The sequence below is a fragment of the Hypomesus nipponensis genome, chromosome 18 (assembly GCF_054491055.1).
Source record: "Hypomesus nipponensis isolate SF chromosome 18, ASM5449105v1, whole genome shotgun sequence".
NCBI lineage: Eukaryota > Metazoa > Chordata > Actinopteri > Osmeriformes > Osmeridae > Hypomesus > Hypomesus nipponensis.
The window spans coordinates 18,880,096-18,905,773 of NC_140378.1; the positions used below are offsets into that span (position 1 = coordinate 18,880,096).

A 25,678-nucleotide genomic window follows, 5' to 3' on the forward strand; every position below is an offset into this window, starting at 1 on the left:
TGTAGGCTGCAATTAAAACTATTTTTGTTCAAACTTGAGTGTGGAGATTATTACTGATGGCAAATCTACTGTGATTGTGTCTGAGTCATAGAGTCACTGGCAGACAAATAATAAACTGATAAGGGTATATTCCTTTTTGAACACAACAAACAAGATTACTCATACTACTATGGGCTACTCCTACAAAAAAGGAAGTACATTTCAAATGAGTTTCAGAACACGATCTCACGATACCTCGCTCTGTATCACATCAACATCACATCTGGTACTGTATTACATTGTGAGTTTTGTCTCAACGAATTGTCCTCCTGTCCTCCTTCCTTGCGACGCAAAAGACCGGATCCTCCTTTTGTCTGTTGATCCTGAGCCCAAGATGGCTCTGTCTTCTGCCCGCGCTGACGACAGAGCTCATATCCGCCTGCGGAGGAAATGAACTCGCTGGATATGAGACATTAGAACCAGATCCAGGGAAGACAATATTGCAGATGGGAGATTGGACAAGCTCACAAGCCACTACGGTTTGGCATGTTGTGAACTCGTTTTGAAAATCACTATAGTAAAGTTATAGTAAAGTTATAGAGTATATATTGTTTCATGTAGATACATAAGCGAATATAACTATATATCCTATTGTGTGTGTGTGTTTACATTAAAGATACTATGAGGGCCCAGGAAATAATTCAAACTGTCCTTACATAAACACATTTGACACACATATTCACACAAACATTCAACAAAAAAAATCTACTTTTTGAAACCTTTTTCACACACAACACAAAAAGCTTTATAGTTTTTTCAAAACTTTTTTTCTTGTTGCCTTCTTGCCTAGCTCCATGGTAGCTTCGTAGACTAGCTTACTATTCAAATTGTTATTGTTATTAAAATAATTTGATGCTACGATATACACAGAGAAGGCAAAAGTGTATACATCCTTCACTCAAGTAGAAGTACAGATACTCATGTTTAAAAAGACACTGGTAAAAGGTGAAGTACTGACTACACTTTTTCAGTCAAGTTAAAGTAAAGTATGGGCTCTGACATATACTTAAGTAAAATGTAGTCATTACTACTACCTGTAATAGTGTTTTTGTAAAAGCAACACAATAGTATTTACAACCGTGTAATAACAGTGTAACAGCAGTGTAACAACTGTGTAACAACTGTGTAACAACTGTGTAACAACAATGTAACAACTGTGTAATAACAACATAATAACAGTGTGACAGTATAACAACAGTGTATTAAACGGCCCCTCATAAGATACCTCAGTTTGCATCAACTTGTTAGACTCAAGCTGAAGTACCAGTGGCAACAGATGGCGCCATTGTACAATACATCGACAACCGTGTATTCGGGTCGTTTGTTAGTAGTCATCCCCATGGCCTACTCTGTTTTCTTAAACATGCCCAAGAGAAACATCCACTAAATAGACAAAACGTTGTATTCATAACTCTTGGTTTGACAATCACCCTGCTGTTTATGTTAATTAATGTGTGTGTGTTTTGCAATTGGTTGTTGCTCTGTAGCCTACTTCAATATAAATGCAATGTGATCTCACACTCATAGGTGCAACAAACCTACGTGATATAACTTCTCTACTCTTCATATCTAATTACTTAAATGTTTAGTCCTCAGTGTGCGGGCATTCACATAAGGTGCGACGAGGCGTGGAGTTGTAGCCTATTACACAGTTGTTATACTGTCACACTGTTATTATGTTGTTATTACACTGTCGTTACACTGTTGTTGTACAGTTGTTACACTGTTGTTGTTATTATTATTATGTTGATTTTACTAAAATACTAAAACAGGTAATGACTACTTTTTACTTCAGTATATGTCAGAGCCCATACTTTTTTACTTTAACTTGAGTGAAAAGGTGTAGTCAATACTTGAAACTTTTACCAGAGTCTTTTTAAACATAAGTATCTGTACTTCTACTTGAGTGAAGGATGTGTGTACTTCAGCCATATCTGGCGGTTATCAATACAAATCTGGATTGGTGAAGGAGCAGAGCCACAGCTCCAAGCGTTTGGGACTGTGAAAACGTTTCTACATTTTTGACGCTTGGGCGTGTCAACCAATCAACTCACCTCATACAAAACACGTGACGTCCATATTCTTGCTGGCTGCTCGCAGTGCTACATAATACATTTTGTATGATTACCGAGATTTAAAGAACATGGTAGTTGCCTAGGGTGCGCAATCTTAGCCAAGGCACATAAGCTATCGAATGTAAAAAGCAAGCTAGCCAGCTGCAGGTAACATGTAACTTTGTTAATTGAGACGATTAATTGAAATGGTCCCAGCACAGTGTAGAGTGTACATGCATAATGTGAATATACTAATTGGTGTTTTACAAAAATGTACCTTTAGGGGGCACTCTAACATCACATTTTTAAATAGACAATATAGTATCTCTCACTTCTGCCCACTTGCATGTTTGTGTGTATGTGTGTGTGTGTCAGAGAGAGAAAGAGAGAGAGGGAGAGAGAGAGAGAAAGAGAGAGAAGGAGGGAGAGAGAAAGAGAGAGTGGGAGAGAGAGAAAGAGAGAGAGGGAGAGAGAGAGAGAAAGAGAGAGAAGGAGAGAGAGAGAAAGAGAGAGAGGGAGAGAGAGAGAGAAAGAGAGAGCGGGAGAGAGAGAGAAAGACAGAGGGAGAGAGAGAGAAAGAGAGAGGGAGAAAGAGAGAGAAAGAGAGAGAGGGAGAGAGAGAAAGAGAGAGAAGGAGAGAGAGAGAAAGAGAGAGAGGGAGAGAGAGAGAGAAAGAGAGAGAGGGAGAGAGAGAAAGAGAGAGAAGGAGAGAGAGAGAAAGAGAGAGCGGGAGAGAGAGAGAAAGACAGAGGGAGAGAGAGAGAAAGAGAGAGGGAGAGAGAGAGAGAAAGAGAGAGAGGGAGAGAGAGAAAGAGAGAGAGGGAGAGAGAGAGAGAGAGAGAGAGAGAGAGAGAGAGAGAGAGAAAGAGAGAGAGGGAGAGATGGGGATAAAGGGAGGGGGAAGGCATGATAGATTCCATTTATTTTCTACCTTTAATCCAACTGTGAAATTCATAAGTGAGAGCCAGTGCTTTTTCATTTTCAGGTAGGACTAGCAAGGCTGCGTATTGCATCAACCTCGACAGTCTTTTTATCTTCCCTGGCTAACCCTAGACACATAGGCCTTGTGGGGAGAAATCCACAGAGGTCCAAACAATCCTACTGTAACACCTACTGTAAATAAGGACACAACTCAACAGATGTATTCCTTTAAGAAGCCCATCAGAGGCAATTATCTATACCTTCAAATACCACTATTCAGTCAAACGAGACAGAAGGAACAGTCATTGTACTCTGTGTAGTATTGCGTAGCATCTTTCAGTAAAGAATGCAAGATCTTAGAAGGTAAATCAGCTTAAACTGGATTTTTTCCAACAGAGCAGACACAATTGAAGGGGTCTTGTTTGCAAGGGTCAGACAACACTGTGTCTCGCAGTGCATCTTGCAACGAGGAGAACAATTCCACCCAATCAGCATCAGCCTATTAACCACAACCAATAAGGCAGCAGCTGTCAGCTCACCTGTCAGTTTCTTCTTCCTGTTTCCCAGTGACAGACTGCTATCGCTGCCGCTCCCCCTCCTCATTGTCATTGACTGCTGGCCTATCCTGTGTAGTGGGGGGTGGAGTTTCACTGACATCAATACATAATCTTTCATGTGTATGAACTTCAAGTGTATGTATGTCACATTGTCTCGTTATCTCACATCTGAATGTTCAGCCCTTATTTCGATGTTTGACTGCCCTTTTGGAAAAACTTAGAGTCTGCAGATGTAGGGATTGTTACATTTACATTTACTAATTTAGCAGACGCTCTTATCCAGAGCGACTTACAGTAAGTACATGGACATTCCCCCCGAGGCAAGTAGGGTGAAGTGCCTTGCCTAAGGACACAACATCATTTGGCACAGCTAGGAATCGATCTAGCAACCTTCAGATTACTAGCCCGGTTCCCTCACCGCTCAGCCATCTGACTCCTACATTGTTAATGTATTTGGCTCAACAATAATATAATTAATTGAATCCAGTATTCAAAGGTTTCATGTCTGTAAAACCACCTCACAGTTTCTAGTTAAATCTAAAGTCTGATCTTTGTTTTTTAACGATGCAAAACCTGTATCACCAGTTATTTAGTTGAGGACAAGGCTTATGTCCAGCCATGGTACTTTCCTAAGCTTTACAGAGAACACAGGCTGATATCAGTTTCAGCCCAATAGCAGGTGGCACCAATTAATTTAGACCCTGTTCCACAACACATAATAACCCTACCAAGTGCTGCAACACTAGCCTGTGTGGGAAGCTACAGAACACAACCAAACTGACATGTGGCCTCTAATTGGTAATTCACTAGTCAAAATGAGTAGAGACAAACTCTCTTTGTCCACTTAAAACATTTTATTACAGACAAAAGAAAACAAAAGAAGCATTGTGACATAAAATGAACCAAATGCAGGCACAAAGCCAATGCGCGAACAGTAAGTGATGTAAAAATATTAATTATTTGAATAACTGTGGTTATAATAATAATAATAATAATAATAATAATAATAATGCACCCTGATGAAAACAAGCCAAAACCTTACTTCATATCATTCATAAATAGATGCGAAACCAGTAAGCCAAATTAAATAGGATGACCATATTGCAAAACATGTTATTCAACAAAACAGAATGGAGTCTCTCATCACTGGCTTTACAAATAAAAGAAGTACATTTGGCAGGTTTATACACAAACAAAATATCTACCCCGCGACCATTCCATGGAAACTCAAATCCTGCTACAGTGAAAACCAAAATTTCTTAAGAATTAAATGCCTTATTTTTTTTCTTCACAAAAAATGATAAAGATGAGTTCAACACAATCCTAAAACACCTAATAAAACTAGTCAAAAACTTTAAAACCCACTGTTATGTTTTTTTTTTTTCTTTAGTAACATTTCACATTTAGCAACTTTTTTTATTCACCTGTACAAGTGATGTAGAAGAGAGGGATGGGGAGGGGCATGGTTCAGGAGACCAGGAAAGGGAACTAAAGGAGAGGTTATAACCTTTGACCTCTACATATCAGTCACATCCTGAGGCCAAGTGGAGACAGAGAGAGACGCTCTCTCAGAGAACCCCCAATAACTGCCGAGGGAACTCAAAGCATTTGCAGTCTTTGTATTTCTCTCTCTGGAGAGAAGAAGACCAGTGAACACAGTTTCAACACATGTTTTTTAGTGTGTGTACTCTTTCACTGAATCCACCTGCACAAAAACTCACATAACCAAACAAAAGAATGTAAAAAAAAAAAAAAGCAAGGGACCGCAGCTAAATACACACATAAGGGGGGGAATCCATTTTGGTGATATTTACAATCACTCGGTGAGAAAAAAAACGAGGGAGCCCTTTACTAGGGCAGCATACATGTACACATGATTTTTTTTCTCCACTATCACTAGTTATCTGTGTTCGGTTTAGATTTTACTTTGTAGTAGTCAGTCCTTGCTAATACGGTTGTGACCATACACCCCTGGTGAAACGGTCAGATTCTAGGATTACAGTATGTGGCCTTCCTAACACAGATTTTGTTTACAGCAACTCCCACAAGCGGGCAGTCCATGGCAAAACTGGAAAGGAGGAAAAATAGGAGGGAGGAGAGGGAGACAAAATAACCATAACAGAAAACCAGAATTATAATATATTTTTTTTGGTCTTCATGTGTACAGTATGTTGACATAAGCTTAAAGCTCATTCCCCCGAACCCAGCCCCCCCCCCCCCCCCCTCCTCCCTCCCGAAAATGTAACGTTCATGAGAAACAAGCAAGCAGGAGGAGAGCCTCTGGCTTCTGTCCAGTCTAAGTGCTTGGCAAACAGGTGTGTTGCAGTCTTTGGGATTTTAGAAATCCTTCAGATAAAAACAAGATGGAGGTGAAGATACATCGATGACGTTATCATAGGTTGGAAAGCTCCCTGGAGTCTGACGTTTCGAGGTTCTTCAGCTTCAAGTGAGGTAGAGAGGCTTGTCACGAGCTCCCATACCACTGCTGTGGGAGAACACACACACACACACACAGGGTGGAATCAGGATAAATGTATTATTAAGTGCAAGCGTGAAGGCTGAGAGCTACATGTTCTATAGAAGAGATCAATGTTTCAGAGATATAGGTTTATTGACAGTCCTCGATCCTCGAACAAAAACTCATGGTGCGACCTTCTCTCAACATCACTTGTATACTACAGGTGCTACCGTTTCTTGGGAGGCGTATTTATAATTTATCATTTTTTACATAGTTTTGCAGCCCTAAAGATAAACTCCACAGGTGGGTGTCTGCACCTGTTTGCGTTGAAAGTCAAACTATTTCTGCAATCTGCAATCAATCTTTCTCTCCCTCCCTCCCCCCCACTTCTCTCCCCCCCCACTCCTCCCCCACTCCTCCCCCCCACTCCTTGTAAAGAAGCGTCGAGAGCAGTTACAGCAGGTTTAGGAGCTTGTAGCATGCACTGACGCCTTTATTCAATAAAACAATGTGCGCTCAATGAAAAGACAAAGTTAATTGGATGTCACACTTCCTCTGCGCGTGGGAGACTTGTTGTTTTACCAGAGCCTACTGATTTCAATTTCCAGTCGCACGCTATTTTGGCAACAGCATCACGGTTTAAGCCTCTCGTTGCCTGTGTTTAACTAGGCATATGTAAAAGAAATATACTGTTGACATAGCTAAAAAGCCATAGGCAACTTCCGAATAATTACCTTGTTTTAGTTACCCCTAAGCAAAATCACGGATGCGTTCAGCTAGACTTCAGTTCAGACAGTTAACACAGGCTCGAGGCCTGGGCTGGATGCTGGTTGATGGGGCATGCTTACCTGCAGTGGTTGGGCCCGCAGTCCCTGTTGCAGTACTCGCCGTCCCAGTCTGGATTCTGACCATGGACCGGGTTAGGAGCCCCTGGAGACTGGGGGCCCACACTGTTCTGGTAGTCAGCCTGAATGTGAGAGAATCCCTGAGAGGGAGGGAGGGAGGGAGGGAGGGAGGGAGGGAGGGAGGGAGAGAGAGAGAGAGAGAGAGAGAGAGAGAGAGGGAGGGAGAGAGAGAGAGAGAGAGAGAGAGAGAGAGGGAGGGAGGGAGGGAGGGAGGGAAGGAGGGAGGGAGGGAGGGAGGGAGGGAGGGAGGGAGGGAGGGAGGGAGGGAGGGAGGGAGGGAGGGAGGGAGGGAGAGAGATAGAGAGAGAGAGAGAGAGAGAGAGGGGGAGGGAGGGAGGGAGGGAGGGAGGGAGGGAGGGAGGGAGGGAGGGAGGGAGGGAGGGAGGGAGGGAGGGAGGGAGGGAGGGAGGGAGGGAGGGAAGAGAGAGAGAGAGAGAGAGAGAGAGTATGGCTGTAAGAGCATGCTCCTATGCTCTGATAAAGTAGCCTCATTGAGTGAAGGCACACAGTGAGAACAGCGGTTATGCAAATGAGCTCAAACACTAACCTGCTGGCTCAGAGGAGGGGAGTGAAGAGACGCCTGGAGCCCCATTTGGTGCGAGATGATTGGCTGCGACTGCACCTGCTGCATGCGGATTGGCTGGTTGAGCAGGGAGCTCTGGTGCAGGGAGAGCTGGGGGTGGAGGGGCGGGCTGATCTGGAAGGGTGAGGGGGGAGAGGCACTCATGCTGGGCGGCAGCATCTGAGACTGGCTGAGGGTCCTGGCCAAGGCGTGGCGGGGAGGCCCAGCGAAGCTCTGGAGGTCCGACAGGGGGAATGACCCCGGGGGGCCCAGGTAGGGGGAGGAGGGCTGGGGGGGTACGCTGTAGAGGGGCTGCTTGGGGGGCAGCAGGTGGGAGGACTGGGTGGTCTGGGCACTTTTTGGTTCAGGATCGTTGTAGGTCTGTGGTGGATTGAGATGAACAGAAAACACAGGGGAAATTGTTAGTCTGAATTGGTTTGTAAGGAAGTCCCTGACAAGGGCCTTGGTTAGGGATGCTGGATTCCCTCTTTCCCTACATCTCCTCTTTAGTTGTATAAATATACCTATGACATCACACATTTCTAATAACATCACACTCTCTTTTGTCCCGATAACAAACTCACAAACTCAGGCTATCGCCTCTAACCGCATCCTGTATCTGATCCAACTTCAGGTCTCCTTCCATACCCACCATGGGCAGGAATGATTCAGAGCAGGTGTGCCCCCCCCCCCCCCAGGCCCCTCCTCCCCCCCAGTTTGGGTCTATGATGAGCTGTCAGCCTGCTCATCTCCAGCCATCAGTGTTGATTAGAGGGTAATAGAGCCCATTTGTATGAATTGTGCGACGGCCAAGGTAATGATCAATATACACCTTGACAGAGGTGGGGTGGGGGGGTGGGGTGGGGGCTGTGCATGGCCCATCCTGGGGTGGGCTTACGGGAGGGGGGCGTGGGGGTGGAGGGAGGTTGGGGTGGGGGGGAAATGAGACTGTTTGCCTGCAGAACAAATGGAATGACAAAAGGAATCTCTCGGACGCTGCGCGGTGGTTCCGCTAATGCGAGGAGGCACTGAACAATCCTGCCCCTTCCTCTGCCTCCCCTCGCAGGCCGCCGCGCGGAGACAGAGGAGGCACCATCACTCGCGCCGTGGAGACGAGGGCGTCATACGTCTAAATTAGTTGCTTGGTGCCGCGTGGCGAAAAAGTGACAAAAAGGCAATTATTGTCTGGGGCAGAATTGGTAGGCATTCTGGCATACACACAATGATATACAAGTGATAATAGCCTCCTAAACAAGGATAAATCAATAGGTTTAGATTTGTCTGAGTAAATACCATGGTGAGGTCATCAACATGGGACAACACATCAATTAAAAGAGGCTGTCCCGATTCCTAACAGTTTGAATAATCTCAGATACAACAGGAACTTACAGGAGTTACGTATGAGGGTTTGAAGATATCCTCTGCTTGGTTCCACCAGTTCATGTGTATTTACACATGGGCATACAGACCAATATAATACACCCCTCCCCCATTCCATGCAGCCATCCAAACCCCCAATCTCTAACCCCGCCTATGGAAATAAGGCATTGTTCCTAATATGGCTGCTTCCTGTTGCATCACCCCTCCTCAGAAAGAAGCCCCTCCCATTCCATTAGCAGGGATTTTCCATCCAATCCATCATCACTCTTAGCAGGGGTGGCGTGTCATAAGCGTTACCTTGGAAACCAGGCTGGCTCTGTAAGCGGCGAGAGCTTTCAGGTACTCCTTCTTGGCCGCCTCAGTTTTCCTCTTGTACCCCTGCAAGGAAATCAAAGGGGAAGTGAGACAAGGTTCGCACACTCGCACACATCCTCACACACACACTCTCACACACACTCTTGCACAAATATGCTCACACACAGAGGCTTTAGGAGTTAACGACACAGAACACTTGTATTTCCTCATCATAACACCTAATAATTCCTCATCTCAATGTTTCCTCTCCTTCAGTGGGAACACATCGTTTCCATTCAAATCCACCTCCAGATATGAAGTGGACCTCCACTCTCTTTACCTCAGCAGAAGCAATTCCACCTCAGGCTCACACGAGCTGTGTGTTCAAGGCAGAGAGTTTGATACGTCTATCCTTAACTAACCCAAACCCTAACTAACCCAAACTAACCCTAACCCATCTATCCTTAACTAACCCAAACCCTAACTAACCCAAACTAACCCTAACCCATCTATCCTTAACTAACCCAAACCCTAACTAACCCAAACTAACTCTAACCCATCTATCCTTAACTAACCCAAACCCTAACTAACCCAAACTAACCCTAACCCATCTATCCTTAACTAACCCAAACCCTAACTAACCCAAACTAACCCTAACCCACCTATCCTTAACTAACCCAAACCCTAACTAACCCTAACCCTAACTAACCCTAACCTAACTAACCCTAACCCATCTATCCTTAACTAACCCAAACCCTAACTAACCCTAACCTAACTAACCCTAACCCATCTATCCTTAACTAACCCTAACTAACCCTAACCCATCTATCCTTAACTAACCCAAACCCTAACCACACCTAACTCATCTATCCTTAACAAATCCAAACCATAACTAACCCTAACCCATCTATCCTTAACTAGCCAGAACCCTAACCCTAACTAACCCTAACCCATCGTAAAGAGCCCAATCCCCCACACAGACAAGCTGACTGACAGGTTAGCGTTAGAGTTGGGTTAACACTACAACACTGACTTTCCAAACACTAGGACACCGCCAGTTGGCATTCATCAAACCAGATGAAGTCCCAACTAAATCATCCTGTGAAAAAAATCTGCAAGGCCGAAATTCAGAGAAAACAGAAACATCACCATTAAAAAAAATCCCCTTTAAAGTGTCAACTTCATTTGCAATTTCTACAAAGAATGTTTGGCTGAGACAAAGATAGCCAAGAAACCATAACAATAGCTCTTCTTCCTGAATGGACAGGATGCCCTTGAGGCGAATCCAAGGACGGGGTGGAGCGTGGGAGGGGAGGAGGAGGGTTGTAGAGAGAGAAAGAAATAGCTAATTCAGTATTCTGGGCAGGATCAAAATGCCAGGCTACAGATATAAATAAAAAAGACAGGAAATGAGAACTTCACACATCCCAGGCTGTCAGGAGAGCTAAGAAGATACATGGGAGAGGATCGGCAGCTATGGAAGACGAGGCTTGCTGGCGCTCCAATTACCACCCAGCACACACAGACCCTCTCCTCACGTCGCTTCTAATTGGTGGAGGGGAATGCCCAGACCCTCTTTTCATCTGACTCGCTGAGAGCAAGGCCTGCTGTTTTATTTTTTTCCAGAGTCTTCTTAATTTCCAGAGCCCGTGTCAATTAACAAGCGTACTTGTGTCTCGCAGTCTTGAAAGTGGCGGTTTGCATTTTTTTGTTGTTGTTTTTTTTCTTTCAGTTGACGAAGTACAGTAGGTAGTCATTGTTGTGGTTATTTTGACTGGAAGTCAGGTGTGGGGTAGTGACAACCTGGAGGCCTGCTCCTGGAGCCGTTATCTGTCAGTCGTACAGTGAGATGGGAAACACAGGAGAAGGCGAGGCATTCCCAACAACAACTCACAAGATGGCTCTTACAGCCTGTGTTGTGACAGTTACTGAGGGAACAGGTAGACCATTGCTAATGAGCGTGTGTGTTGTGTTGTGTTCTGTGTGTTAGAGTGTGTCTGGGTACGTGTGTCTGTGTGTGTGTGCGTGTGTGTTTGTGCGCAACACACGTGTTGTTCTACACCAGCCAGGTTTGTCTGTCAAATGTCCAGCTTCATTAGATTCAGCCAATCGACTGTTCTACGGTGACAACACACGGAATCTGCTATCGTTCTCCTTCCTCGGCTCGTATTAAATTTAGAAAGAAAATCATTTTAATGAGAGTCGAGGGACTGAGGATAAACGGATGGATTATCTTTAGAAAGAGCAGAACTAGCTCATTAAGGTGAGCGCTATCTTCAAGCGCTGTTCTTGTAATTACACTCCAGATAATGCCTTAGACTGACAGGCGGGACTCTAGCCCCACCTGCTGGTAGCTGAGAGAGCATCTCTATGACATCAGGCCGCAGGAATGCATTTCGACTGTTCCGACTGATTGCCATCATTCTATGACAAACCCCATTCTAAGTGATCTAATAGGTCCCAATATGACTTTATGGAAGTGGTTGATGAATATTTAACTACGCGGTGTGTTTTGTTTGTTCACTTATCCTGTGTCTGTGACTGTGTGTGTGTGGGTAAACAGCGACATGTATGTATATTTGAAGCATATGAGTGTGTGTAAAGGGTGACGTGTGTGTGTTTAAAGTGTGTGTGTGTACCTGCTTCTGCTCCTCCCCCAGGCTGTCCCACATGGACGCCACGATCTTGGACACGTCTCCGAAGGTGGCGTTGGGGTTCTGGCCCTTAATGGCCGCCTGCGTGTCCCTGAAGAAGAGGGCGTAGGCAGACACGGGCTTCTGGGGCTCGTTAGGGTCCTTCTTCTTCTTCTTCTTCTGTGGTTTGGGCTTGGGCTTCATCATCTCTGAGGAGGGCCTCTTCTCTCCTGTGATCTGAGGAGGGAGGGAGGGTAGAGGGAGGGTAGAGGGAGGGAGGGTAGAGGGAGGGTAGAGGGAGGGAGGGTAGAGGGAGGGAGGGTAGAGGGAGGGAGGGAGGGTAGAGGGAGGGAGGGTAGAGGGAGGGAGGGAGGGTAGAGGGTGGGAGGGAGGGAGGGAGGGTAGAGGGGAGGGAGGGAAGAAAGTAAGTAGGATGAGCATGGCGGTAGACCCAAATTAACGTAAGTAAGTAAGTAACTATTCTATAAATAAGTAACTATTCACAGCTTTCGTTTTTTGTTGTTTGACTGCGTATCTGAGTCGTCACGACTGGAACAACATCCAACTAAGGAAACTTGAAAGGTCAGTCTAGGTTTTGATGCTGTGTTGACGAATGACAAGACAAACATAAGCAGACTTCCCTAGTGCTCTTGACAAACGACACCAATCAGAGAGAGCCTGCGTGGGAACAATTCTGAGAATAGCAAATTGTGCTTCTACTGACTGAAAAAAAATAATATATATATATATGAATGGGATAAATGGAGACTAAAGAGAGGCAGACAGGCAGACAGGCAGACAGACGAACACACAGACAGACAGACACACAGACAGACAGAGTGACAGGCAGACCATTCGCTGGTCTGTGCAGGGTTATCAGAGCCAGAATGGACTAGAGCAACACAGGCAAGATAACATCATAAACTCCATGTGGTTTTATGGAGATAATTTGTACAGCAACACTGTTCTATCTGTTGCCATGACGAAGGTTGGGGCTGAAGTGCGTCAAGAGTCCTTACTATGGTTATGGTACACAAAGATAATCATCAGCTACAATGACAGACCGTTTCAATACAGGATGACTCCATGCTTGCTTGCAGTTCACTTAAAATCCATAGGATCCTGTACATACTACAAGATATAGTCAAGATAATGTACAGCTAGAATACCAACCTATATCTTGTGAACTGTCAACAACTTGCCCACAGCTCAAAAGAGCAAACACAATTTTTGACACCAGAATAATGAATGCCTATTTTGTTTATTTGGGCAATTCCATTTGGTTCATCAGCAAAGTCGACACACGCCAGTCAAACCACACTGTCTGAAAACTAGGCAGTCTTCAGTGTATATCTGATGTATTGGAGCCATCGCACGTGAATACATTCTCACTTCCCTCATAAATGCTTTGAGGGGAGTCAAACTCCGGTCACATCGAGCCTGGCAGCAATTCTTTATGGAAATTGCTTTCCTTTAAGGCTGGTCTGACGCGAGACATAACACATCAGGCATTTGAAGAGACAGAGAGAGAGAGACAGAGAGAAATCAAACATTTAACGGGGGAAGAAATGTATCCAATGGAGGATGGAGAGGAGAAGTAACTGTTGGATGTTGCCATTAGCGATGAAAGAACATCAGGAAACCTAATTCCTGATGACCTATAGAGAAGAAGCAATCACAACTTCATCCTTGACTGTGACTAGATAACTGTGGAACCCCACAATAAACAAGATCTTTGTGGGGAGAGAGAAGGTAGTCCAGGGTGTGTGTTGGGCGACTGGTTCATGCAAGCACGGGAAGATTCCAGAAGCTATACTGTAACAAGTGAGATTCTACAGCTGATTTTTTGAGAAACAAGTTAAATGGGTCTTCTGTCTCTACACAATTAAATTCATCGCAAAATTACATCTATGCATATTACTGCTTCCAGCATGTGGCATTTCAAAAATGATGTGAGAGAAATTTAAAAGCATCAGTTTGCCAGAACTATCAAAGAGTGAACTTTAGGATGTTAAAATAATTCTCGTTTCATAGGCTTTCATGCAGACTTTTCATGGGATTAAGGAGCAGCCTTGTCTCTCATTAGACTCTAGTTTAATGACTGCTTTCAAAATAAACTGTATTGTTTCTGCTGCCATGTGAAGGAAACATGTCTCCAGACAGCATGAAATTAGCTCGTCAGAACTGTAGACCTGAGTACATATAGGCAAAAAAAAAGGGGGTCAGTTGAATCTAGCTTCTGGATGGGTGATGCTGAAATGAAGGAGCATTTCCATTCAGAGTGCAAATCAAGTCACTGCCTGTTCCTTCTCTCCATTTCACAGTTTTAGTTTGGTTGGTAATTTTTTTTCTTCCCTGAGTATGTGGTTTCATTAAAAAATAATCATCTCTCACTTTTATGCAATGAAGAAAAAAAGGCGTTTGAAATGACATCTGTTCCACTCTGCCTTTGAAGTGAGGGTTGAATAAATTGAAGAGGAGCTAATGGAATGACAAACTGTAAAAGCTAAATAATCTCCAGGAAAAATCATTTATATTTATAAATTGCCAAGTGTGGCAACACAACACATGGCCAATCATAAAAGAACATTTTCCCATTTTATTTAGTCTCCTTTTAGTTCAGTGGTCTGTATACATGTCCAAAATAAACCCAAGACTTCTTCAAATACTAATCAACTGGAATAAATAAACATAAAACACAGTAACTCAGAATAAGAATGCTTTAAGGTATTCTGTAACATCTTACATCTTGATATACAATGTATCAATGACCACTACTAACAAACCACACCATTGGAGAAATATTACGGTACGCATTGAAATATTTCATTAACAAATAAGGGGTTGCTCTCCGCAGAGCAACCAGGGTAGCTCACAAAGAAAAGATTGGATTGCACTGGTGTCAAGCTTGGCTCATACTATCAGAATTGCTGTTGTCAGAAATGTAGAGAGGGGGAGGGAGGGAGGCAGGGAGAGAGATATAGGGAAGGGGGGAGGGTTGCTGTTATTCTGAATGGACAGCACAGTCCTGGCAAGACGAGATTAGAATTGACAGGCTGATAACTGCGTCACTATCAAAACAGGAGAGAAAGAGTGGAAGAGCGTGAGGAAAGGACAGGAAGATAGAGAAAAATAGAGAGAGGGAGATACAAATAAATAGAGAGAGATAGAAAGAAAGAGAGAGGGAAATAGAGTGTGCGGGAAAGAACATTTGGAGAGGGGGTTGGTGGGGGGAGGGGGGGGGAGTCTAAAGAAAGACTGGTTGTCCAATCAGAGAGCCTCCAGCTTATACCCGACAGCACATGCACCGATGTGCAAAACAGGCCGCATAAAGACTTAGCTAAAACATCTCTCAGAGTGCTGTGTATCGATTTCAAATAGGGACTAAGTGTAAACATGAATCACCTCCAGACCTGATGAATAGACCCCTCAGGCTCACAGTGGTGATCTTCCAGATGGAACAGAGAGCTGGGCTCCGCGACGCTAACCCTGGCCCAGCACTGGCCACCTCAGAAGCCAGTCTCAAATAAGATTCCATGGATGCCAGTCATTCATGGACGGCAAAAACCCATCATTTGTGACGGGTTCGAGCCATGAAAATGTAACCTGACACCCAGTTCAGAAATACTGTGAGAGACGCCACCCCTGCAACTTGCTCCCTCCAAAAAACATACCTCTACTCGTTACAAAGGACAACTGACTTTAAACTGGAAGAAACTACTGTATCATAACCCCCCCCCCCCACCCCGCCCCAAGTATGTTTCAAAGACACAGCTTCTAAACGGCATACTTCATAACTGGAGTACTTTCGGCAGCTGTTGTAGACGTAAAGCCTTTTGTGTGTTTAAAAATAGCTAAATCTAAAAAGCCTTAACGAAACTGAGAGCAGGGAGCGTATCTGCACACAGGAACACAGGCTGACACCAGCTAACGCAGTCAGGCACACATTAGAAGAATGACCACTAGAGTCAATGATTTCATTGACATTTTCCAATCCCCTCGCCGGGTGAACTGTCTTTGAGCAGTCTCAATTTGTGTCGCCTACAACCGAGAAAACTGACGTTTATACTTTAAATATGCGCCACGCATCTGGGAACCATTAACCCTCCTTGTCACATTGTCCATCTGTGAGCAATGAGTCTGACTGTACGTCAAAACCACCCATAACCTTGAGTATGTCCAGACCCACCCCCTCAGTTTGACACTGTGGAAGTACTGCTTAAGCCAAAACAGTTCGGAAAAGGAAGTATAAACGAATGTGTTAAATCTTGAAGATGTGAAATAATATCGTAGGGGAAACGTAGGCTTAAGGTTAGGAAGAGATCCTTTTGTTACTCCAGAGAGTGACGGCTGGTGACGGCTGGTGGCGTAGCATCAAAATACAAACCCAAATATCCTGACAGTCCATTTTGGCAGTGTTTCTTTTCTCAGTCGCACACACATACTGTACAGATTTGTAACAGGGTTAGCTTGAACCTTGGATACATCTTTAACTAAAACAAACTCACAACAAACCAGTAAAAACATTGTACTGGTTCAAACCCCATACAAAGAGCTCGCCTCTCAGTGACTCTTAGCCGCAGTCAGGCTAAGGAACGATGGAAAACAAGGGGCTATTGCTTAAAGCCTTCAATGGACAAACCAACGTAATCAGTGCCAATTGTGCAAGAGGAGCCCTTGTATTTGGTAATGCGTTGAAGAAAAGCCTTAAGTGAAAACTAATTTGATTAACAGTCCTCTAACAAGCTGTGGGCTGAGGCCACACCGAGCCCATCTTAATAAATAGCACCTAAGCAGTTGCCACACATTTCCTGCCTGCCAGCTTTCTAACAGCCCCCTGTGGATTGTGAAGGGGCAACACAGGCCCAGTGCAATTTTGGTTAGGTGGTGGTGGGGTGGGGGCAAGGAGGCTAATAGACAGCCCAGGTGTTCGTTTGTAAAACGTATGATTAGTTTGAGACTGCACGGCAGTTCTGGCAGAGAGGTTTGCAGACCAAAATGGAAATGTGGAAATGTCGTAACACTGTGTCATGCTCCATAAGCAAACATGCACACACACATACACAGAACCAAGTCCAAAACAACTCGATTTGAAAGTTCAGATTTTCTTTGTTTGTTGCCAGGTTTGGACTGGCCCTATGAACTTGGGATGTGCTGGGCAAACAAGTACTGACAGAAAACAAAACAAAAACAATTAATCAAACATGAATGGGGCGACCATGGCGGGGTTATTTCCATAGCAACAGCCTGAGGGGATGATTCAACTCTTTTTATGTTTCTTTGTCAACATCACACCGACGAGAGAAAAGATGGCCAATGACAGGCAGCCTGGCAACAGAGGCATCAGAGGGCAGCCACCTCTTGGTATCAATCGAGATTTCTATTATGTTGGTGTATAAGGAAAGAACAGTCTCCCTTATATGGCACACTGGGGCTCTCTAAGGCGATATTGTGTATTTTAGCACACATATTGGTGCCAACGGTCATGTGAGTGCAGACGGCCAGTTAGATACTTTATAGTGAGCCACACCAATTGAATCATTATGCAAATTAGCAGGAAGTGCCCCCCCCCCCGCAAAATCCCGCCCCCCCCCCTCCTCCTTTTCAACTCATACCACTCCTACCACAGTGTGAAGATAACCGCTTCACTTCCAACTGCTGTTAGAGAAAATCCCTCCTTCCCACCACACCACCCAAAAACCCTTTAAATCACCCAGGGAGGGTTTTTTATATTCATATAAAACATTTTTATTTATTAATTTTTATGCATCAGGAGGCTCAGTCAACAGCTTAATCTCCTACGTGCGAACACCTCGTGCGACTCTCTTCGCCTCTTTCTCTCTCTGTCTCCCGCTGAGACGCCACAAGACGGTCCACACCAGTGGTGCACAGACATTATGAAAGGCTATTATGATGTCTGCTCCATGGTTGCCATAGGTACTATATGCTAATAGTCATCCAGGGCAGAGGCAGAGAGGGGGGAAGGGGGAGCAGTCGGCTTTGTTTGGCCACTGACGTACTCGGCTGGCCAACGGAAGATGGCGGAGAAGGTGTGTTTAGAACGCACTTCTCCCACCGGCAGGGCGCCCAGAACCAGCTGTGATACGGGGGCTCCCGCTTGAGCGAAACTCACGCGTGGCTTGAGGAGTTGCTGAGAAGTGAGTCCTTGTTGAGTCTAACCAGTCCTGGTACAACAAGCGCAGAGAACCAGCTGTGATTCCCCACCATTGATACTGCAGCTTCAGTCTTTCTATAAAACATCAGAAGCTTCCTTGGTGTCTACAGCCTGTGGCCTCTCTACATTCTTCTCCTCTGTCCTCAGAACAGAACCTGTAACCCCCCTTCTTCAGAACCTCCAACCCCCTTCTTGAGAACCCTGAGTCACTGCTCCCTGGGAGAGAGTAATAGTTTCCTCGCGCAGGGGCCGCTGCTCGCTATTGTAGAATCACAGAGCGTTTAATTGAAACAAATGACTCTAATAATGGGACATTATCCCCACAGGCTGGCTGTGTGGTGGGCCCTAATTAGCGCCGCAGCGAGGACGTCTCGCAACGCTGATCCCTCAAAGGAAAACGGGCAAACCCCTTTTAACGGGATACCCGGGCCGGGTGGGACGTTTTCCGATCGCCGCGCGAGCTCTCCAGGCAAGCGTGGAAAACAAATGTTTAGTCGCCCCCCCCTCTCCTCGTCCCCCTCTCCTCGTCCCCCTCTCCTCGTCCCCCTCTCCTCGTCCCCCTCTCCTCGTCCCCCTCTCCTCGTCCCCAGTCCTGTCTCTGGGGCCCACGTTCAAATCGCTCCAAATTGTCTGCCATCTCAGCTCTCCTCCCTTGCTCGCTCGCTGACGAGACTTTACAGATCTTGTTTGGGAACTCGTTGAGTGTTTCGTTCTCTCTTTGAAGGAATGCTCGTTTGGGATTTTGCTTTGCTGGGACTAATGTGCCCAACATAATTATTCTGTGCAAAACTGTTTCCATCACAATGAAAATCGGTTCTCCAGGTTCAATTGTTTACCCATGTACATCATCTCAATTCAGCTAATGCAAAGTTCAAATCCCTGTGACCACGTTGCTTTAAATATTCATTAGCCTCAACAGTCGCTTAAGGTTATTTGAATTAGCTGCATGAATATTTATGATCAGCAATGAATGCTCATTTGTTTTTATTGCTAAATCCTTTAATTCTCCTCTTAATTTCCTCACTGTCATACATTCATAATAAGCAACTAAAAACAAAGCTTTGCTTTAAAAATATCCTTATAAAGTATTTGTGTTTGTATTGTTTTAAGTGAATCACAGTGCCAGGCCAATTGTTTGTATCAGTTTTCTACCTCAGTGACAGGACACATTTCTCAAAACAGTTGTCTGGACATTTCACTGAAAGGTATCCATCTTTTTGTCAAATGAAACGCCTGAACAGAAAACATTCCATCTGTGGCTAAAACAAAAGTGATTTATCTGGACACAAAATCAAGATGTCATATCTATTCCCCTGAAAGCCAACAGTGCAGGCCGGTCATATGAGATATGTTTCTGGTCTGAACAGATTCTCTATCTTACAAAACAGTGGCCTCTTTTTATGTTGGCCCTTACTGCCATACTGCAAGTATTGATGAAGAATTGAAATTTTTACTTTATAACTTTATGCCCATGAAGAGGTTTAGATGTGTGTACAGTTTTATGCAAAGTTTGTCTAAGGTCACATTTGACCTTATATAATGTGTGAGGGGTCAGGTGGAACACGGGGTCCGGGGGCACCCTCTCCTGGGAGGTAGGCCTACAGACGCTTAATTGAGGTAATCAACTAACAGGTGTAACTCATATTCCTGATTGTGCTTGCTTTAAAAGGACCCGATTAAAGGAAGGAGGGGAGAGTGGAGCCGGAGAGTGACGGGCGCAACAGCGGTTGAGGGACCGTCTAAGACTGAAACGTTTATATGCATTTGTTTACAAAATGTTTTTTTTTGTTGACCGGTTTTGTCTACCTAGTACGGCAGTGTGCCTGCTAGTGTTCTGGCTCCGCTAGAAAGAGAAAAAAATATAAATAACCGAAGTATTGCTGCAAGCTGTCCGTCTCAGCGTCTCATTTTGCTGTCCTGCACCAGGGGGGGAGAACGAATCATCACAAATGTTTCATTGGCACTCTATATAGTCCCTACTTTGGTGCTGTCAATAGATGCTTTTATGCTGTTGCATTAAAATAATGGTGGATTTTTTCCTGCTGTCTCTGTCCTAAATGCCAACTGATGCAAAAATAAATTTCCTTTATCAGATTAAATGCAGTCAAATTAAGTCAAGCTCACATAACCTTGTAGCAATCAGTGACTCTGACAAGAATTGATCCTGAAAACACAGACACGCACAAACTTGCATTTATACAGCACACACACACACACAGACACGCACACTCACAGGCATTCATCTACATCATCAAACACTGCTGCTAAATTGCAGAGCAACACAGATACAAAGATATTGCGTAGCTGGTTTATCGGCTTACAATAAGACATTTATTAACAGTGAAAGGGAAGGCCTTTTAGTATCCGTAAAGCACTTAAGGTATGTCATAAGGACAGTGCATGTCGCCATGCCAACAGGACTAAGCTGATGTGACTGTATGAGCCCAGCCCAGCCCAGACTTGACTACGTTGGAAGTTTGTGGTCTGACCCTGCCAGGAATAGCCATGTAACGCCACATGTCTGACGAGACTGAACAAATCCCTCATTACGGATAACGTGACTGTGGGCGACATGAACTTGCAGATTTTGGCAAACAGAGGTACTTCCAACCCCCACAGCCCCAAACTCACACACAAACACCTCCCCAAACGAACCTCGTTACACTTGTAATGAGACGTCAGGGCTGGCGCTCAGTTTCAATATTTAAACGTGGCAGCGGATGCCCTCAGCGGCCCTTCAAACCCTCCCCCACCCCCTCCTCCTCCCCCACCCCCTGCCTCACCTCCTCCCCCTCCCTCACCCCCTCCCCCACCCCCTCCCCCACCCCCTGCCTCACCTCCTCCCCCTCCCTCACCCCCTCCCTCACCCCCTCCCCCTCCCCCACCCCCTCCCTCACTCCCTCCCCCACCCCCTCCCTCACCCCCCTCCCCCCCCCCCAGCCCCTAGACCCTCATTACCACCACACAGAGAACTCCTCTTTTTCAAAGAGACAAATCTGGCTCCCATCTCGCCGCCCGGGCACCAGCCAGGCCTGGGGATCCAGGGGCCTGTCGAACATGAAAGCCCCGCCCCCCCCCCCATTGCAGGGGGCCACAGGCAACTGAGGGAGAGGGGTTATATGGGGATTCACCCGTTGTAATAAGCTCCCAGACTCAAGGATGGTGACAGAGTACAGTACGGCCTCCAGTCGTCCAGTCATCATGGCCTCTTTCTGGCCACAGAGTCTTGGGAGTGAGGGCGTCTTGTGGAGGGGTTAAACTGTGGGTGGTGGGACCACTTTGGGGTAAACTTGAGAGTTATGTCTCTAGTAATGTGATTGGCAAATGTGAATTTCTTCAGTAGGCTGTAGAATCATATTTTTTTCCAACTTCAAAGGATTCAGTTGTTATGATTGCATTGTTACCTGTTTATCCGTGTGCAGTTTGTCAAACGATAATTTAGCTGTGCAAAAATTCAGACTAAATTGCCTACAGTATGGAGAATAAAACCTCTTTGAAAGGGAAACCGCTTGAATAAGCTCTATAACCACCATATTGTCAGAGTTATCTACAATTATGCTGTGGACATCAACACTGCATCTAAATGCCCCAAACACTCATTTCTCCTCATTGCACCCTGTCTGTTTCTCCACCCAATGTTCATGTCATCTTTTGATGAGAAGGAAGAGGAGAAGGCTGTCAAAGACAGGATGCAGTCAGCAGAGAAAGAGGAGGGGTGGAAGAGACAGAATAATATCACCCTCTTCACAGTAAGACCCAACACTTCCAACTAGTCCAAAATGAAGCTTCAAGTTGATAACAAGGAGTTTTATTTTATTCATAACAAGCAAACGTAGGCTTTTCCTGAAGTTCAGTACAGCCTGAATTCCTATCTTTAAAAAAAACAAAACGATGTTGCCTTTTTGTAACACTGCATTGGTTTAACTATCTCTGCCATATTATAGAAAAAAAGCAAAAGATGAAAGGTAAAAAAAAGAAGTCTTGTCTTAGCCTTCAGCTGAACGTTGTACTAAAACCCTAGACAACTTCCCCTGAGATGACAAATATCTATTTCTCCAGCTGAGCTAATTTGTAGGGGGTTTAAATGTTTACTGTTAAGTTTCAACAGTGATTATGTGTTGTATCCTTGAGGTACTGTTGTTGAATCAACATTTTTACTGATCTACTTAACCTGTAATGAAAGAAAATGCTCAATAATTTACACTTTGTCAAAGGAGTAGATATTACACAAGGTAATACTAAGAACTTCTAAGAATGTTATTCTGTATTTATTATCATTAGACATTAGATTAGTTTCCTATTCATCTGTTTTAAGCTCACAACATAAATAATACTTGGAACGGATCTATTTTGCTTTTGTTGCCATGAAATGAAGGTTAATTTACTTCATAAGAAAACATCAAATGAAAAATAGTTTCTTAATGGGATGAAAATGAAAATAACCTGGTCTACCATTCATTTAATATCAGTATATTTCTCCATACACTCAAACCTACCTTCCTATTTCTGTGCTCAGATATAAGCTCTTCTTGTCCCTGGAGATAATAAATGAATTGAATTTTTTTTCTCTCTCTTATCGGTCATCTATTTTTCCAGAGTAAGCTATTACTTGCTCTGGTTGCTAAGCAACAGGAAATATTAATAGTCACTATTATTAGCCGGGTTCTGCCAGAGTAGTACTAAAATGAGAAAGTGAAGAGCATGAATGTGTTACATAAATCTTTAGGCCTTTCGCGGTGTGTGCTAGTCTGTGTTTGTGTGGTGATTTATTGCAATGATGGATCATTTATGAGAAAAGGGAGTGTGAAATACGAAAATGGAACATTACCCTGAAGGACTATTTGAGAATAAATAATTGCAAAGGTGAAATGAAAACTGTTTAAAAACCAGGGCGCTCTCTCTGTCTCAATGAACTGTTATAGGCCAAACACACTGAGAGAGGAGAAGAGATGGGCTTTCCCATAGAGAACAGGTAAATGGAGGTAAATTAGAAATGCATACATACTGTACTGCTCACACACACAAACAACACGTGCAGTACAAACAAACACACACAAACAAATGTATACTCCCAAATACACAAAAACACATACACATCCTTAAACTTCCCACAGAAATCTAATTGCAACTAGAACTCGGTATGCTTGGAGGATTTAAAACCAAGATGTTGACTGAGTACAACCAATAACTAAGCTTATAATTAACTTTAAAATGCTGAAATGAATGATATCTCACTACGGCACGAGACATATTTAGCTTACAGTACTTCAGTTAGCTATGCATCGTCTTACTGTAAGCTTGGAGTTTCTACCACACATAGAAAACGCACAACTTATGCAGTTTGATTCTGAAATCACATAAGACCTGATTAACAGAGGATAAATGCCACACAGATACTCACATTAAAGCATGAATATTTATAGTGAGTGAAAAAAAAGAAGTTATTTGTGTCAGATGAAAGTATATAACATTGAATAATTCACAAGTGGGGCCCCATTTATAATTTATCTGGTTGGATTCTATGATTAAAGCCTATGAGTAAGTTCGCCAGGGGTGTTTGCATGTTCAGTGTGAACCATGTTTAACACATGAAATAGTCACTTCGCCAGGGTTGGATTGGAGGTCCTTTTGAAAAGAAAAAGTAGCTGACAAGGGAGATCCCTTCTTTTCCCCTTGAAGACCAAACCCCCCCCCCCCCCCCCCCCCCCCTTTTTTGGGGGGGTGGGGGAGGATTTTTGTCGATCAGAGACTGAATGAAAATGTGCACTGCACAGTTTCTTGCCCGCTCACTTTGAAGGAATAAAATCTTTGAGACGAGCAACTGAATAGATACTAAAGGGCTGTGCTGAAAAGAGCTGGAAGCTGCGGTTGAAAAAAAGAACCTGAATCTTTGAAAGCAGAGATGTTGCTTATATCCGCAGCGCTCTTTACAGTTTCATGTTCGCTACTGACTGTAATTGGAACATTATTCCACTACTTGATAATGTTTTCCTCGGTTATAACATGGCTCTCACAAAGCCTTATTTAACATGTTAAACGTGCTGCATGTTATATTTTCATTTTCAGTTAGAATTTCAAATACACCAGGTTAAATGTGTACCAGTTAGTACATAGTACTAGTACATTAGACACGTGAATGACAAGATAAACAAATCAAAGCTTATTCCTCAGGCGTGATTAAAAAAAAGGTAAAGCCACAGTCACATGACAGCCTCAAAGGAATACTCTCCACCCTAGTATTGAAGTTTGTAAGATGTTTTCAGACCTCATAAGTGGTCTTTGGTCGAGATGGTTCAACGTCCCATCCCAACGGATATGTGGATCCAGCTGTATGCCTCAACCACTAATGGAGAAAAAAGGACTTCAAATCAGGAAGGGCAAGGCAGTATCAGCACAATACAAACTTCTCATTCCTAGAAAGGTACACAGCTGGATCTACAATGTGATTCTCCTCTCCTCCACAGCTGCATTTTCTACAACAGACACCCTCGGGTGAAGAAACCATCTAAAACGTCAAGTGGACTATCAACACACATATTTAACCAAAAACACCTTAGAGATGGAAAAAAAAGAAAAACACCTCAAGGATTTCCAAAAGGCCTCCTTGGTTGCACCCTCCGCCTCTAAGAGACCTATGTATGTGGAGGATGTGCAGGGGGAGAGGAGGGGGAGAGGAGAGGAGGGGGAGAGGAGGGGGAGAGGAGGACTCACCGCGTGCATGGGCCCAGCGAGGAGGTGACTATCCTGCCCCAGCATGTTGGACATCATTAGGGCGGGCAGCTCCGGGTAGGAGTAGGGGTTGAGGAGCCCGTTGTGGGGCAGGCCGTGGAAGGGGTAGCCTGACTCAGGATCCATGAGGTGGAGCAGAGAGGGGTCGGCGTGGTTCGGGGGAGTGATGGGCGGGATCTCATAATCTTCATCTCCTCCTCCTCCGCCGTTGCTGCCTCGGCCCTGACTGGAGTAGCTCTACGGGGGAGGAGAGAGGGAGGGAGAGGGAGGGAGGGAGGGAGGGAGGGAGGGAGGGAGGGAGGGAGAGAGAGAGAGAGAGAGAGAGAGAGAGAGAGAGAGAGAGAGGGAGGGAGGGAGGGAGGGAGGGAGAGGGAGAGGGAGAGGGAGAGGGAGAGGGAGAGGGAGAGGGAGAGGGAGAGGGAGAGGGAGAGGGAGAGGGAGAGGGAGAGGGAAGAGAGGCCGAGGAGAGAGGGAGGGAGGGAGCCAAGAGAGAGATACAGAGAGATAGATAGTACAGAGAGAGAGAGAGAAAGATAGATAAATAGAGAGAAGAGGGAGAGAGAGAGATGCATGATGAGAACATTGCAGAAACCGATTGTGTAGAAAAGCACCCAGTAGGAAAACAGGGATTGAAACTGATCCTTCAGGCTCTGATATATTAGCAACCACAATTACACATTAAGCAACCATTCATATATCACAGGTGACTTATACTGTACATTCTGATAAATACCCTGTGGCACCAACCATCATTAGTAACAGGACTGTAGTGACATTCCCAGTTACCACCTAACCTACCCTTGAACACAACTAACAGCCTCCAGAATCTGAAAATATAGCAGTTTCAGTTTAAGAACCATGATTGGGTGCCGATGGCGTTCCCTACACCTGACACACAGGTTTTCAAATTAGGAGCCGTATCTAAGTCGAGTCTGTGACCTCCTTGTTCAGAATGAAGTGAGAGATACTTT

At 44.6% G+C, this 25,678-nt stretch overlaps 1 protein-coding gene across 2 annotated transcripts in view; it reads right to left on the reverse strand.

The window, feature by feature from the left end:
* Window positions 1-5,818: 5,818 nt before the first annotated feature.
* The window catches only part of LOC146252587 (TOX high mobility group box family member 2-like), a 61,736-nt gene continuing 41,876 nt past the window's right edge, over window positions 5,819-25,678 (reverse strand). Inside the window, exons 4-10 of one of the 2 annotated variants that reach the window (XM_084680245.1) lie at window positions 24,690-24,944; window positions 24,244-24,321; window positions 11,810-12,040; window positions 9,174-9,254; window positions 7,482-7,877; window positions 6,878-7,014; window positions 5,819-6,056 (exon numbers count right to left, since the gene is read on the reverse strand). In XM_084680245.1, coding sequence (XP_084536371.1) covers window positions 6,014-6,056; window positions 6,878-7,014; window positions 7,482-7,877; window positions 9,174-9,254; window positions 11,810-12,040; window positions 24,244-24,321; window positions 24,690-24,944 — 1,221 coding nt within the window. In that variant the 3' untranslated portion in view covers window positions 5,819-6,013. The remainder of the gene's footprint in view (window positions 6,057-6,877; window positions 7,015-7,481; window positions 7,878-9,173; window positions 9,255-11,809; window positions 12,041-24,243; window positions 24,322-24,689; window positions 24,945-25,678) is intronic. The other variant, XM_084680246.1, reaches the window with a different exon arrangement.